Raw genomic sequence first — 15,014 nt, 5'->3', positions numbered from 1 at the left:
CATGTATATTAAATATATTTACTAATCTTAAAATAAAGTTACTTCTTAAATTTTTTTTTAAACTAACATAACAATTTTAGTTAATTAATATAATACAAATATTAATTCCTATTCAACATATGAAAAGTATTTTGAAACAACATCTGTTTTTTGTAAACAAGCTATGCTTAAATCATGATAAATATTTTTATTCCAATGTTTATTAGACATTATTTTGAATGAATATTTCATAATAGGAAAATCTTTTCTATTAATTAAAACCATAACAACTTGATTAGCTTTAGATAAATCAATTTCCATTCTATGAGAATTATATTTACATAGTGATGAATAATCAATATGAATACATTTTATATTAGGCATTTCTAAAATTGATTTCATTATTAAAGCAAAAACATAACTACTTGAAATAGATAGAAATTCAAGAGATTTTAAATGATTAATACTTTCAAATTTTATACATCCCCTTCCATTATATTTTCCATCACTTCTTATAAATAAAGCTTTTAATTCAATGAATCCTTTACATGCAGCATCTAACATATCTTGAATATCATGAGAACCATTATATATAAGAGTTAAAATTTTAACATTTGTAGATATTGATGAAAGTAATCTAATTAGACGATCTTTACATATTGTTGTAACAATTATATTATCTCCAAAAGTAATTGCTAATCCTCTAAGAATTGGAGATTCAGTAAAATTGTCTAAAAAAGTTTTTACTTTATCAACTATTTTCTCATGACATAATTGATGATTAATTTGAATACTTATATGAGTGGCATATTTAACAATATCTTCATAATTTAAAGTACTTTTATTATATTTAAAATCATTAGACAAAAAAATACCATAATTTTCACGATATTTAGACATTTCAGAATAATTTGGACAATCTTCCCGTACATCTGAAAAAGGAAATTCTTGTTTACCAACATATAACCATTTTGAAAGATTATCTTTATCAAGTACTGGAGTTAATAATTTATTTGAAACATTATATTCTAACTTTCCATATTGAGAAGGCACATATAGTAAATCATCATGTAAATATAAATGTTTAGTTGTCCTTAAAATAGAGGTAGGACGGGCATATTCATATATTTGTTTAAATGTACTTGAGTTATCACAAATATTTTGTATCACATCAAAATCATCGAAATGTTGAAATATTCCACGTACAATTTCTGGAGAATTTAAACCTATCCACATACTATTTTATATCCTTAAATTAATTTAAAAATTAATTACTATTAAAATTCATTAACTTTGGTAAATAAAATATTTCTCACAAAATAATTAAAGTTATTTATATGGAAAAATAAATTTTAGTGATAAAAATAATGTATGATATATATATATATATATTTATATGGTATCATTTCAATAAATAGTTAAAATTTATTATTTAAAAAAAACTTCAAACAATGTTTAAAAATAGACAACTTTTATCAAAATATACCAAATTGTGTTTTAAGACCATCATAAACAAAAAAGAAATTTATATGATTTTAAATGATGTTGATAATATATATCTTAACGCGAATATAATTTTTACTCGCATGTAGGGCTTTTTTTACTACAACGTTGTAACGGTAAAATATTGACTAATATTAGTCTAAAAATCTTGCGCAACTTTATTAAAAATTTCTTTTTATAATACATGATAGTAAGAGTATTTTTACAAATAAATTTGAAATATATGAAACATTTTCAAACATTAAATGCAATATTTATAACATAAAAAAATATATATATCTAATTATGTGCCTTTGGATTTTCAATATTTATTGCTTATTTTTCCATTCCATTTGCAATAATTCTTTTTCAACATAAGATATGTTTTTGTGTATAAAGTACTATTTTCAAATGAAACAACATATTTTTTTTAGTATGCCTTATGACACCAAATTTTGAAATAACATGTTTACGAAATTTGCCTAAAAAGATATTGTAAAATTAAAATTTTACTGGATATGATACTTCTATGATACTTTTAAATATTTGACTTCTAAAGGACTATAGAACACCTTAGTCATTAGTAAATAATAGCAAACTTAATTGTAAAAAATTTATTTAATTATAAATACAGCAATTTTCCTGAAAATATAAAATTATCGTCAATCACGCCTTAAACCATCATTTAAAGATTATTTTTTTGATATAATAACAGATTGAGCTCTTTGAATTTCATTTCTTAAACTTTCTGTTATTAATGCATTTTCTTCTTGAAGCTTTTGAATTTCACCATTTACTTCTCTTAATGTTTCTTCAAGTTTATTAGTACGCCCAATAGTTTCATTTACAGCCTTCTCAAGAGTTTTCTTTTCATCTTCAAGAATTTCAATTTCCTTTGATAAACGTTCCTGTTCTTCCTTCATTTTTTTATTAGCTTTGATTGACATTTTATAGGCCTATAAAATAATAATTTACCATTTCAAATCATAAACTTACATGTTCTTTTTCAATATTTTCTATAATACCATCTGCCAATTTTTCTGGTAATTCTTTATATACATAGTTTTGTTCTTCTAATAACTTATCATAAGCATTAATACGTTCATTACGGCTCAAAGATAATTTTAAACTAGCATTAACATATTTTGCTTTCAAGTCTTGGTATAAATCTTCGTTAAAATTCATTTGAAAATATATATTTTATAGATACAAAAAGTTTCTTCTTTAATTTAAATGAATCACTTTTCTAATGGTTTATGTAAATAAAAAAATTTGTACAAAATTGGCGGGTACAATGTACTGACAATTTACCAATGTATATGTTAATCTTTTCCATACAAAAGAAATATAACTTATTGTGCGGAGGATAACTTCTTTTTAATTAAGAGAATAACTTGGTGATAGCATAAAGTAATTTATTTTGTTAGCAGGAGACTATACTTAGTATTCAAAATAGTTTGACAAAACTTAAAATTGTTAACAGGAAAAATATAAAAGGATTTTATAAAATTACTAGAGTAAGTTTTTTTTTCTAAATATCTTGTTGTCATTATGACAACTTATTAATTAAAAAAAATTTGATGTTGTTTTTTTTTAAACAAATTTTATACTAGTATGAAAATAACATAAACAATATAACTAACAACGAAAAAACAAAAAGAAATTCCATTAATAATTAGCACCATTTACTAAAATTGAGTACTATTAATTTTATACCACCGACGTTATCATATTAAGAAACTACTTTAAAACTTGAAACTTTTTTTATACTTTAATGTATTTGAAAAATATTTATTATCTTCTCAATTAATATAATAATATTAATCTATTATCTACATTTTTTATCACACAAAAAAAAAGTTTGTCTTTAAGATTATTTTAAGTTTTAAAATTATTTATTTTAAAAATGATAATGAATATATGAAATTTTAAACGTTGGAAGTTTTTGAAAATCAAAGTTGCAAGCGGAAGGCGGAAATATTTTTTTAACAATTACGACTTCCATGACACAATAAAGAATGTTAAAATTAAATTACCGATTCTTCGCCACTTTTTTTTGCGAGAATTTGATTAAACTTTTTTCATTTTCACAAGACTTTTCAAACTTCAAATATAATAAAAAAAATTATAATATGAAAAAATATTTAAACATATACTTATAACTCAAGTTAAAAAGTTTGTAGAAAAATAAAATGTGACGCACTGAACATTTAAAAATTTTTAAATATATCTTATGATGAAAATATTTTTTAATTTCCATCAGTTCTTGAGAAATAATTCTTGGCATCTTCTTGCGTTAAATCTTTTATCATAATTTTTCCTATCACAGTAATTCTTTGTGATATAAAAATGTATTTGAAGTAGACTCCATATGAAATTTTATTAGAAGTACATTATAAAAATCTGTTTGCTTTTAATTTCAAAAAAAGTTAGATATGTCCAAAGGCAAAAATGTTTCTAAAATATTCTTTGATCTTGACCCTTTTTTATCTTAGTCAAAATTTATCATACAATAATGAAATTATTGTCAAATAATTTCTTTTAATTAATTCATAAAAATATGCTCACTTTTTAAAAGTATAGAATTATTTATGTATCATTGTTTACTGGGACAACATTGTTGCTAACATATTACATAGTTGGTATATATTTTTTGCTAGTATTTTGTTTATTCATAATCTATATTATATATGCAATATAGATAACATATAAAAATTGTTTCACAAAACAATTTATTTTTTTGTTTTTTGTAAAATTATACATTATTCTTTAAAAAACTTTTTTTAAAGTTGACAAATTTTTATTAACCTAGCTATTCTCTACCAATATTATATAACACATTAAAATTATACATTTAAAATTTTGTACATTTATCAGAGTAGTTATGTCTTAAGAATGCTATATGTATATATATTTCTTTGAAAAAATTATTATTTTTTTTTAAATTTATAATAGACTATTAATTATATTTTTTTTTCATATTCATATGATGAAGTAATTAAATTTCCAATTTTTTTAATGATTGATGCAAATTTTTTAAGGTTTCACCTTTTATTTCTTCAATTACAATCTAAAAAAATTTTTTATTTTAAAATAATTCTTAATCTACCTTTTTAGTTTTTTGATTGAAATATGCAGCCTTCAGTGGAATTTCATATGGTATTTCTAATTTGTTTTCTCTTTTATTATTATAAAATAAATAGTAGGTGTTACAGTACAAGACTAATTTTTCAATTTCTTCAGGACTTTTAGTTCCACAAAATTGATAAAATTTCATACTTTCTTTTTCTTCATTGACTTTTTTTTCTTTTTCCGATGTGCTTTTAGTGGATGATGAGGAATTATCATTAGAGGACATGCACTTGATATTCTTTTTAGAAGATTTAGAATTAACTTTTTCTTGCTTTTGTTCACCCAAAATTATATTGGTATTCTTTTTTTCTACTTTTTTTTGGTCCATAGTTTTTTTTTGAATAAATGCTTTTCTTTTTTTATGTTCTTTTATAGAGTAGTATCCTGTTAAAGGTCTATTTGGCCATGTTACTCCTCGTTTTTGGCTAACCATCTCTCCAACTGAATTTTCAGATACAGAATAACTTGGAGGTGTATCAGCTGAAATTTTAGAAAGATTTGAAAATTGAGATGTTTTTAGGTGACTGTCATTTTTGTTGTCATTTGTTATACTAACATTGCTATTATTATTAGATTGATCTCTTGAAATACTTCTCCATGGTATAATAATATGTCTTTTAATTTTAATTGTTGACATTATTTTTTTCAATTAGGCAATTTGCTAATTAAAACAAAAACAATAATTTTTTTTTATATTATATTATAATTTAAATTTATATACATTATATTTAAATATTTATTTTGTATAAAATTTACATTATACAACTAATAAAGCAATAACGAATTTAGTTAGCATTTAAATTTCAAAGTAAACAATTATCTATTGTAAAAGTTCTAGATCAAAAACTATTAAAAATTTTACTATATTTGTTTCGAAATTTTAATTAATTTTTTTTTTAAAGTTTTCAAAACTTTACTATGTAAATAAAGTTTATTTTAAATTTCATTCCTGCTTTTTATGTAATTTTAAAATATTATGTTTATATATTCAAGAGTTTTTTTTTTTAAAATTCATCAATGTCACAAATAAAATTAACATTTATTAAAAAAAATAATAAATTTTTGTTAAATTGTTAATTAAAATAACTTTATTAAAGCAAATAAAATTATAATTTTATAAAATTTTTAATCAATTATGTAGTTTTTTTTTATTTATAAAAGTAAGTATAAACAATAACTATTAAATTATCTTATAAATGTACATCGTTAATTCCTTCATCTAAATCAGTACTTATTTTTTTAATATCATCTTTATCATTAGTTTCATCTTCATTTGTCCTTAAAATACCTAAAAGTTTAGCTGTATCAAAAACTTGAGTAAATATATCACTAGCTTCAATTTGGGATTTGTGCATTGAAGCTAGTTGACTTTTAAGAAGTCTTACATTCCAAGCAAAATTTTCAGTTGCTCTGGTAGCTTTTTGGCTTCGTAAGCCTGCCTGTGCACATAAATCTGGTAATTCTTCATAACATTCACTTATTTTTTTTGTAGCATCTTCTATTTTATTTAAAAGACTTTCAGTCTTATTTAATATTACAGAACATTTATCAAAAAGACATTCCATTAAAACAAATGTTTTTGCCAAACTATCCGGAATAATTCCTGTACGTTTAATTAATGGGCAACCATTGGCAGTAGGTTGAATATAAAATGAAATATTATTACCATGATTTTTTAACATATTATTAGTATCTTTATAAAATAATCTTGTTGATGGTTGTGGTGAACCTGTTGAACCAGATACATTAAGAGAACAAATTCTTGAATGCATTAAACGTAATCCTTGTCTTATTGAACCAGTTGCACTTAAACCACATTGTTCTTGCCATTCAATTAAAGCTGTCTCCATTTTATTTCTCATTTCAATAGACTCAATAAGGGGAAGTATAGCTGACTTAAATAATTCATCAACATTTTTAATACCAACAAGTTTCATACCAGTTTGTACTTTAGCTGTTTTTCTTTTAACCGACATCCCTCGTTTTTTAGCTTTTCCACCACCACGACGATTAGTTATAGCAATATGTACAAATAATGAACAATTTTCAATTGGATCTCCTTCGTTATTTAATAATGGTATATGACGGTATCCTTAAAAATAATAATAGAAAAAAAAATATACACATATATATATATATATATATATATTAAAACTCACCACTCTGAAGACATTCAAATGGGATTGTATATTGTCCTATAAAATCGTCTCCTATAAAATCGTCATCCAATACTAAAAACCTAATTAATGCCAATTCTGGAACATTAATTTGAAATTGTAATGATTCGTCAAAATTAGGATTAGCACCTAAAAATAAAATATATCCATTATTTATTTGTTAAATTTATTTAATTTCTCAAAATATAAAATGTACAAATGAAAATTTTTAATATATTTTTACTATTATAAAGAAATAAATTTTAACACTAATTCAAAAGATATTTTATCTCTATTTCTCTAGAGAATTAGAAATTTTCCTTTATTTGAGAAAAAAAAAAAAAAGAATGAAAAAAAAGTAGGAAATGTCCCTACTAAGAAAGATCGTAAAATAAAGATTATGAAAAAAAAACTTACTTTCATTTCTAACAGTTTTTGTTCTTTCCTCAGCACAATCTAATGGTATTCCAAATACTTCAACAACTACAAAAGGATCTGCTGAATCAGATTTAACATTAGAACCACGAGGTCGTGGTAACTGTTGACCAGATAATATACGTAAATGAAGTATTTGTGTACAATATGATAATCGATCATTTGGTGCAAATAAATCTTCTCTCATTGTAGATGGTTTCAAAACATATCCACAACATCCATTTGATGAAAATCTTCCCTCCTGAAGATCATAATGTAATCCAGGTGTTTGATAATTAATTGATACTAAACTAACAGCAAAATTCCAAAATTCTTGAGGATTCATATTTGAACTATCTATTCTTAATGGATCTGGGATAACACGTACCATAAAATCTTTTGTTATTTGTATTAAATCAGAGGGATAATTTTGCATGATCCTTAAACAATCTCCTTCATTTATAGAAATAAGATGTTTTTTTTTATCTAATTCATTATTTGAAAGTAAACTTGAATCTGTTACAAAACAGGATTGTAAAAAATCAGGTATTAAATCAGAAAATTCTTTTAAAATATATATTTTCTTTTTATGACTTCTTTTATTATTACCGGTAACTTGATACATCTCCTCAGCTTCATCTTCTTCACTTACTTCCCCAACATCTGAAGTATTAAAAAATTTTTTACCAATAAAAAGAATTTTATTTTGAAATTTATGAGGTGAAGGCACATTTTTATCATCTGTCCAATCTCTAACATCTTCTGTTGGTTTATATATTAAATTTTTTAATGTTTCCGTTATCATATTATATGCAACTTGTTGCCATTGTAAAGACATATGAATTTCAAGTCTAATAAATAATGGATACTTTGATGCTTCAAAAGCTAATTCTTTTATTACTTGTAATGCAGATGATAATGGTAATCTACAGGAAGATATTGGTCCATTATGAATCATTGGTTGTTTATCCTCTTCAATATCTAATGGATCCCATAAATCTAATTCAATAAAACGACATCCTCTTTTTAAAGCACTTATATAACCATCAACACTACTTGGTCCTTTAAGTTGATCTTCAACCATATAAGTATTATGTGATGCAGCAATAAAATAATGATTAAATGGATGATCCATTTCATCACATATTTTTAAATGTCCTGGATCAAAAACAGATGATTCTTTACTAAGTAAAAAATTATTAAAACCATCAACAGTCATTAATAAGTTTAATCTTCCCTCATCAGAAGGTTCATATTTTGTTATAATTTTTTCACACATATCATTTGTAGCTTCACTAACACCTTGTTCTGTTTCCAAAAATAATTGTAAATCTTCAACTGTTAAATAATCTTTATTAGCATATCTAACCATTAAAAAATATATTTCTGGTCTTGTTGCTAAATCTTTATATATATCAACAAATTCTCCCATACTTATACGTCCACGAAATTCTTCATCCTGTGATACAATAACTTCTTTTAATTTTTGTTTTATTCTTGATAAAGCAATTTTATCATTTAACATTCTTATACATTTTGTTGTAACTTTTTCAGTCAAAAAACCAATATTATTTTCATCTGCTTTAATAAATACTGATTGAAGCCATCGTTCTCTTAATGTACACCTTGGTCCTATTATATTATTTGTAAGACATTTAATTCTAGGTCCTGATGTTAAATATAAAAGTCCTGTTACCCAAATATTAGCATCTTCTGCTGATAAAGCTATTAAATCTAAACATTCATAATTATCACCATGAATTATTGAAAATATACAATCATCTTGTATATCTTGAAGTTGATTTTCTAATCCACGAAAATATTCTGTATTTCTTCCTACACGTATTTCTCTTATTGATTCAACAGCTACTAAAAAAAAATGTAATTATATTTATAAGGAAAATTTTATCTAATTATTTTAAAATATAACAAGAAAGAATTTTAATTAAAAATTAGTAATTTGATTAATATATTCAGTTATATTATTTACTAAATTTTATTTTTTAATAAAAATTTCTATTTTTAATTTATTTTTAGTAGTATTTTTGCTTTGAAAAAGTAATCCTCCTATCATATTAGAAATTTAATACATTTCAATATACTTTTAAAGTAAATTTAGAAAAGCTAAAATTAAATTATTTGTACAAATATATATATCTATGTATAAAAAAAATAATAAAATATAAAAAAAAGATGCCTTGAGACGTCAACAATTTTATTATATAATTATTATAAAAGCAAAAAACAAAATGTCTTGAATAATTTTTTTAACATAAAAAAAATTCTTTTGTTTTATGTAATAAAGATAAAAGATGATTGTTATAAAATTTCAAAGAAAAAAGTTAACAATTTTATGCATTTTACATTTTTCTAGCATTGATATATTCATAATTTTATAAATGTATCAATAGATATGGTATATTTTGAATAAAAATAATGATATGTTTATGGTGTTAACATAAATATAAAACAACAATTAAATATGTATAAAAAGTAATATTAAATAACTTAATAATGAGGTGAATATGTTTAAGTATTTTTAAAATAAAAAATAAATATTATTTATATGAATAACTAATGTCCCTGGAGAATCAATAATTTTATTTATTTTTAAAGTAATTTTTTTATACAAAAATTATAGTAAAGAAAAGATTAATCATTTATATTTTTTTATTTTTTAAACAATAATATTAATATAAAGATTTTTATATATGAAAACTTTGTATATTTGTTAAAATATTGAATAAAAACTGTAGGAAACAGTCAAAAAATGCTCCATAAGGGTAAAACATGGGGATATAGCTCAGTGGTAGAGCATGTGACTGCAGATCATATGGTCCCCGGTTCAATCCCGGGTGTCCCCTACCTTTTTGAACACTTTCTACTGTCGTATTCGTTCATTGATATCATACTTTAAACGTAATTATAATTTTTTGAATAATATACTATTTACTTTATTTATTAAATGAATCCAAAAAGTTTTACATTTAAAAAATGTTTGAATAAATATGTCATCCATGTAATCTTATTTTTATAATATATTAAAACTTCTGACTATTAATATTTATATTTCAATTAGTAAGTATTAAATAATATGAAAAATATGATTATATCAGAAACTATAAAATTTAAATATTATTTAATTATTTTTTTTTTCTTCACTTTGTTGTTATCTTTACTACTAGGATTACGTAAGTAAAAGTACGAAATTAATAAGCAAAATATTATATAACAATTATTTTAGTTTTCTTCTCATTTAAGTAATGTTTAACTTTATTTAAAAAAAAAACTGTTTAATGAAAACCTAACTATATAACATATAATTTACAAATAATATGTTTTCAATAATCTTTTGCTTACTTAAAATAGTTTTAAAAAATACTGAGAAACATGATATAAATGAATGATGTATATATATAATTTTAAATGTAAAAAAATTATTAAACTTACAACGTGCTTTATGTGGTTTCTTATTTGATGGTTGCCAACGTATGTAAGCACAATCAGTGTCTAAAGAAAAAAATCTTTTAAATTGCCTAACATGTGTTCTAATTTTAATCATCTCTGTACCATTTTGCATAATTTGTAGACAATCATTGACATTTGAAACTTTTTTATCAGAATTAATACTAAAAAAACTGACAGTTTTCCTTCCAGGTGATTTTGATGTTCTGGTTGTGTTATGTCTTAATGAACTACGTAAATGAGGTCTAAAAAGAAATATTTTTTTTTTCATTAATAAAATATAAAACTTTTTTTTTATTACCTATTATTAAAAGGATCTAATTTATTAATGGGAGATGGATTACCTTCCATACTTGAAATATTGCTAGATGAAGGTAATGTTTTATCACAATTATTACTATTAAATTGTATACTATCTTGAGAACAATTTGAATTATTTAATGAACTTTTATCACTTAAAAATCCTGATACAGATGTAACACTTGATACATTATAAAAGCTTGTTTTGGCAGATTGAGACATTCTAAACTTATATTTTATAGTTAAAAATATTTTAAAAGTTTCATAAATATTTATTTTAAAAGTTTATCTAAAATAAAATAAAGTAAATAAAATATTTTTATACCACTTTTTAATAGTTTATTTTTAATAACATTAATAATCATATAAAAATTTATACGACATTTAAGAATAATATATTTTAAAAAAAAAGTTGATAAATTTATATTTTATTAAAAGTATTTTTTTTTTAAATAAAAATTTTAAAATATTTAATCGTATTGTACTTTTGATTATATCAAACAAAAACTTAAAAATGTATGCCTTATCTTTGAAAAAAAAGTATACAAATTAGTGGCATTTTTTTTTTATAAAATTACATGTAAAATTTAATCATATATTTTATAAGAATATATAAATATTCATTTAAAGATATAATTATATATTAAAAAAATTAAAAAAAAAACAACAACAACACTATTATTAAGATATAATGTATTTTAGTACAAAGGATATTTAATTATATTTTGAGAATAAACTATAAAAATAAAAAATAAAAAATAAAAAAAAAAAAACAGAATACCTATTGATATAATTCTTTTAAATAGTTGACGTTAAGTTTTATTTTTCCACCAATATAATTGTAATTTTAAATATAATAATAATGTTTTTTGGTAAGTGAAATTAACAACTATAAAAAAGATTCATTTATACATGGAATATAGTATGTTTAGAAGAAGCTCATTGTCATTTCCATTGTTTATGAATAATATAATGAAAAATATGAATAATTTTTTTTTATTGTTTTCACAATATCTAACAATTAATGAAATGGATATAAATATTAATATAGATATATAAATATTTATTTTAGTACTATTTAAAACATAAATGTTCATATATTAGATAAAAAAAAGTATCATAACTAGATAAAAGAACATTATTTAAAGACTTTAAAATTATAAATATGTTATAAAATGTTTTCCTAAATAAAAGTACTCTTTAGTCATAAAAAAAATTTAGTTAAAGAAGAAAGTTGTAAAATAATTTATTTTACTGGATTATTTTTAATAAACAAAAAGTTGAAACTAAATATATCAATATTTTACTTAAAAAAAAATAAAATTTTTAAAAAGTCATATTTTATTTTTGTACATTCTTAGGTTGATAAAATTTTGTCAAAATACCAACAAAAAAATATTATTAAAAGTTATATATTATTGAAATTAACAAAAAATTTTATAAATAATAGTATTTTTAAACTTAAAAAATAGTTCTGATAATTTGATTGAATTTATCAAACTTGTGTAATTATATATCATTTATAAAAAAAAGATTTTATATAAAAAAATTAAAATTTAAGATAAACTACTTTTAATAATATATCTAACTTTTAATATTTTATAATTTTTTACTTTTAAATATTTTTATGTAATAAACATTAACAAAAATTAAATGATAGTAAAGATTTTTTTAACAAATTTGTTATTTTACAAAATAAAGTTAAAAAATATTTTTCTCTTTAATATCATCCATATGTTTAGATAAAAATATAGTTTTGTTTTATTCATAACTTATTTTTTTTTTAAGTGAAATATTTAGTAAAACATTTTTAATGATAAATAATAAATATTTTTAGATTACCTAAAAAAAAATTACCTATAATATTTTTTTTTTGAATTATGAAGGACAAGTATAAAAAAAAATTATTAATATAAATTAAATTTCCGATAGGACCGTTATAAACAAAAGTATATTAAAAGATTGAAGAAAAAATCAGGAAACCGTGTTAAGGGATATGAAAGGAAATTAAATTCAGTACAAATACACATATATATATATAGATATATATGTTTAAGACATTCTTTAACAAATTGGCAATTATTAAATGTTGTTAGATTTGAAGAAAAATTTTTATTAGGAAAGATTATTAATTAAAGATTTTTAGCCTAAAATGAGTGTTTTATAAAATGTGCCTTTAAAGAAGAAAATTTGTAATAAAAGAGTTTAAGAGAGAAAGAAAAAGTATAGAGATTAAAATTAATATGAAACAATAAGTTATATAAAATAATAAAACAAATTATATTTTAGCATGAAATAGAAAAAATAATACATTTATTAGATATGTTTATAATAAAATTGCATAAAAAAGTTTTACTTCTTTTTTTTTTATTTTATATTTATATCCAGGGTATTTTACAAAAATTTTTTGAAACATTTTGAAAGAACTTTATTTTGACGTCTGGTAAAGCTTTTTTAAAAATTAATAACAGAAATGTTTATGTGTTTTTTGTATAATTAAAAAAGCTAAATCTCTGTTACTTAAATCAAATGTATTTTACTAATTATAAATATTTCAAAAGTAATTAAAGTTAAAAACTTGTAAAAAAAAATTGCAAATTATTTAAAATGATGTATTAAGGTTTAAAAAGTTATTATTTATATTAAATATTTGTTAGTTTGATAGAATGTTATAAATTATAAAATATTTAAATATATATTTTTTTTAAATATAAAGTTAAAATTTTTGTTAGTTAAATATTAATGATAAAATCAAATTTTACCTAATTTTAATATTTATAAAATATTGTAAAAGTAGTATAAAAGTTTATAACTTAAGGGAAAATATTTATTTATACATAAAGTAATATATTATGTCAACAGTAAATTTCTTTCTTTTTATAACGTCAAAAAATATTTATTCTCCTTTTTTCATAAACGTAAAGAAAGATGTAATATTATGGGGCTTATAGAAATAATATAATTTAAACAAAAAATATGGTTATAAAATATTTTATATCATAATTATTTTTCAACATCAATTATTTAAATTTAAAAGTAACATATTATGAAAAAAAAAATTGTATCTATAATATATATTTTTAAAAAGCTAAAGATATCTTTCAATAAATTTATCATTCCTTTTTTTATTACTAACAAAATGTATATCTTCATATAAATAACTATCATTTGCTTATATTTATTTTTATCACAACAAACCCTAATCTATTTCGCACTTCTACCAAATTTATCTACTATTATTTTAACTTTCATTTAGTGACATATCAAATAAAACATTATTTTTAGATACCATCAAACATAATAGATTATTTTTTACTTTTTTGATAAATAAATAAATTTCTTTTTTTTTATTTTATTACCTAAATAAAAAACTTAAAATATAAAAGACATACTTTTTAATTTATAGATAATAATTGTTATATCAAAATGACATAATAACATTTTAATAGTTTTTTAAACTTTTCCGCATTTTAATTTATAAAATATCAAAAAAAAAATATACATAATTTTTTTAATAACAAATAATTAGCGTAAACTAAAAGTATACAACTCGTGATTTTTTTTTAACATTTTAAGAACCATTAAATTTCATAATTGAATAGTAAGAAAGTACATATGTACTAAAAAATACTAAATATAAAAAAATAAATATAAAATTCAATTAAATAATTTTGAAATAAAAAATTATTAAAATTTAATACTTCTTACATAGAACATAATCAAAAATTATTATACTTTAGTCTAAGATTTTAATATACATAAATTTTATTATAATAAATATCTACTTTAAAATGTATAGAACATTTCAATTACATTTATCATTTTTTCAACTTTATTAAAAAAAAATTTTTTTTTTCTTATCATTGTGTTAGAAAAAAAAATTTATATTACATAATTTTCAATTAATAAAAGACAAAGTTTTTAAAATGTAATAGTATCGTCATTCTCAAAAATTAAAATAAACATTGTGAGAATTCTTTCAAATACATTTTTATGAAAAAGACAACCTATTAATATTAAAAAAAATTAAAAATTTTGAGTTATGTTTGCAAATACAATTTGAATAATATTTAATTCTTTGTTTAC

At 20.5% G+C, this 15,014-nt stretch overlaps 4 protein-coding genes across 4 annotated transcripts; all 4 read right to left on the bottom strand.

Moving 5' to 3' along the window:
• Nucleotides 1-108: 108 nt before the first annotated feature.
• On the bottom strand, nucleotides 109-1,215 carry SRAE_2000223700 (Hypothetical protein; the record flags this gene model as incomplete). Its single annotated transcript, XM_024653283.1, has 1 exon — nucleotides 109-1,215. The coding sequence occupies one exon, from the start codon at nucleotides 1,213-1,215 to the stop codon at nucleotides 109-111; it is 1,107 nt and encodes a 368-aa protein (XP_024506775.1).
• Nucleotides 1,216-2,153: 938 nt separating this feature from the next.
• On the bottom strand, nucleotides 2,154-2,646 carry SRAE_2000223600 (Hypothetical protein; the record flags this gene model as incomplete). The annotated part of the gene is made up of 2 exons (XM_024653282.1): nucleotides 2,154-2,417; nucleotides 2,458-2,646. 2 exons carry the CDS (start codon nucleotides 2,644-2,646, stop codon nucleotides 2,154-2,156), a joined length of 453 nt encoding a protein of 150 aa, XP_024506774.1.
• A 1,915-nt stretch (nucleotides 2,647-4,561) lies between these two features.
• SRAE_2000223500 (Hypothetical protein) lies at nucleotides 4,562-5,230 on the bottom strand (the record flags this gene model as incomplete). The annotated part of the gene is made up of 1 exon (XM_024653281.1): nucleotides 4,562-5,230. The coding sequence occupies one exon, from the start codon at nucleotides 5,228-5,230 to the stop codon at nucleotides 4,562-4,564; it is 669 nt and encodes a 222-aa protein (XP_024506773.1).
• Nucleotides 5,231-5,783: 553 nt separating this feature from the next.
• On the bottom strand, nucleotides 5,784-11,150 carry SRAE_2000223400 (C2 domain and Phospholipase C, phosphatidylinositol-specific, X domain and Phosphoinositide phospholipase C family and Phospholipase C, phosphatidylinositol-specific, Y domain and EF-hand domain pair and Pleckstrin homology-like domain and Phospholipase C, phosphoinositol-specific, EF-hand-like domain and PLC-like phosphodiesterase, TIM beta/alpha-barrel domain-containing protein; the record flags this gene model as incomplete). Its single annotated transcript, XM_024653280.1, has 5 exons — nucleotides 5,784-6,685; nucleotides 6,753-6,899; nucleotides 7,167-9,032; nucleotides 10,614-10,873; nucleotides 10,930-11,150. 5 exons carry the CDS (start codon nucleotides 11,148-11,150, stop codon nucleotides 5,784-5,786), a joined length of 3,396 nt encoding a protein of 1,131 aa, XP_024506772.1.
• Nucleotides 11,151-15,014: the final 3,864 nt, after the last annotated feature.

The sequence above is a fragment of the Strongyloides ratti genome, assembly GCF_001040885.1.
Source record: "Strongyloides ratti genome assembly S_ratti_ED321, chromosome : 2".
In the NCBI taxonomy this organism is placed as follows: domain Eukaryota; kingdom Metazoa; phylum Nematoda; class Chromadorea; order Rhabditida; family Strongyloididae; genus Strongyloides; species Strongyloides ratti.
This window is presented reverse-complemented; position numbering and strand designations above follow the sequence as displayed.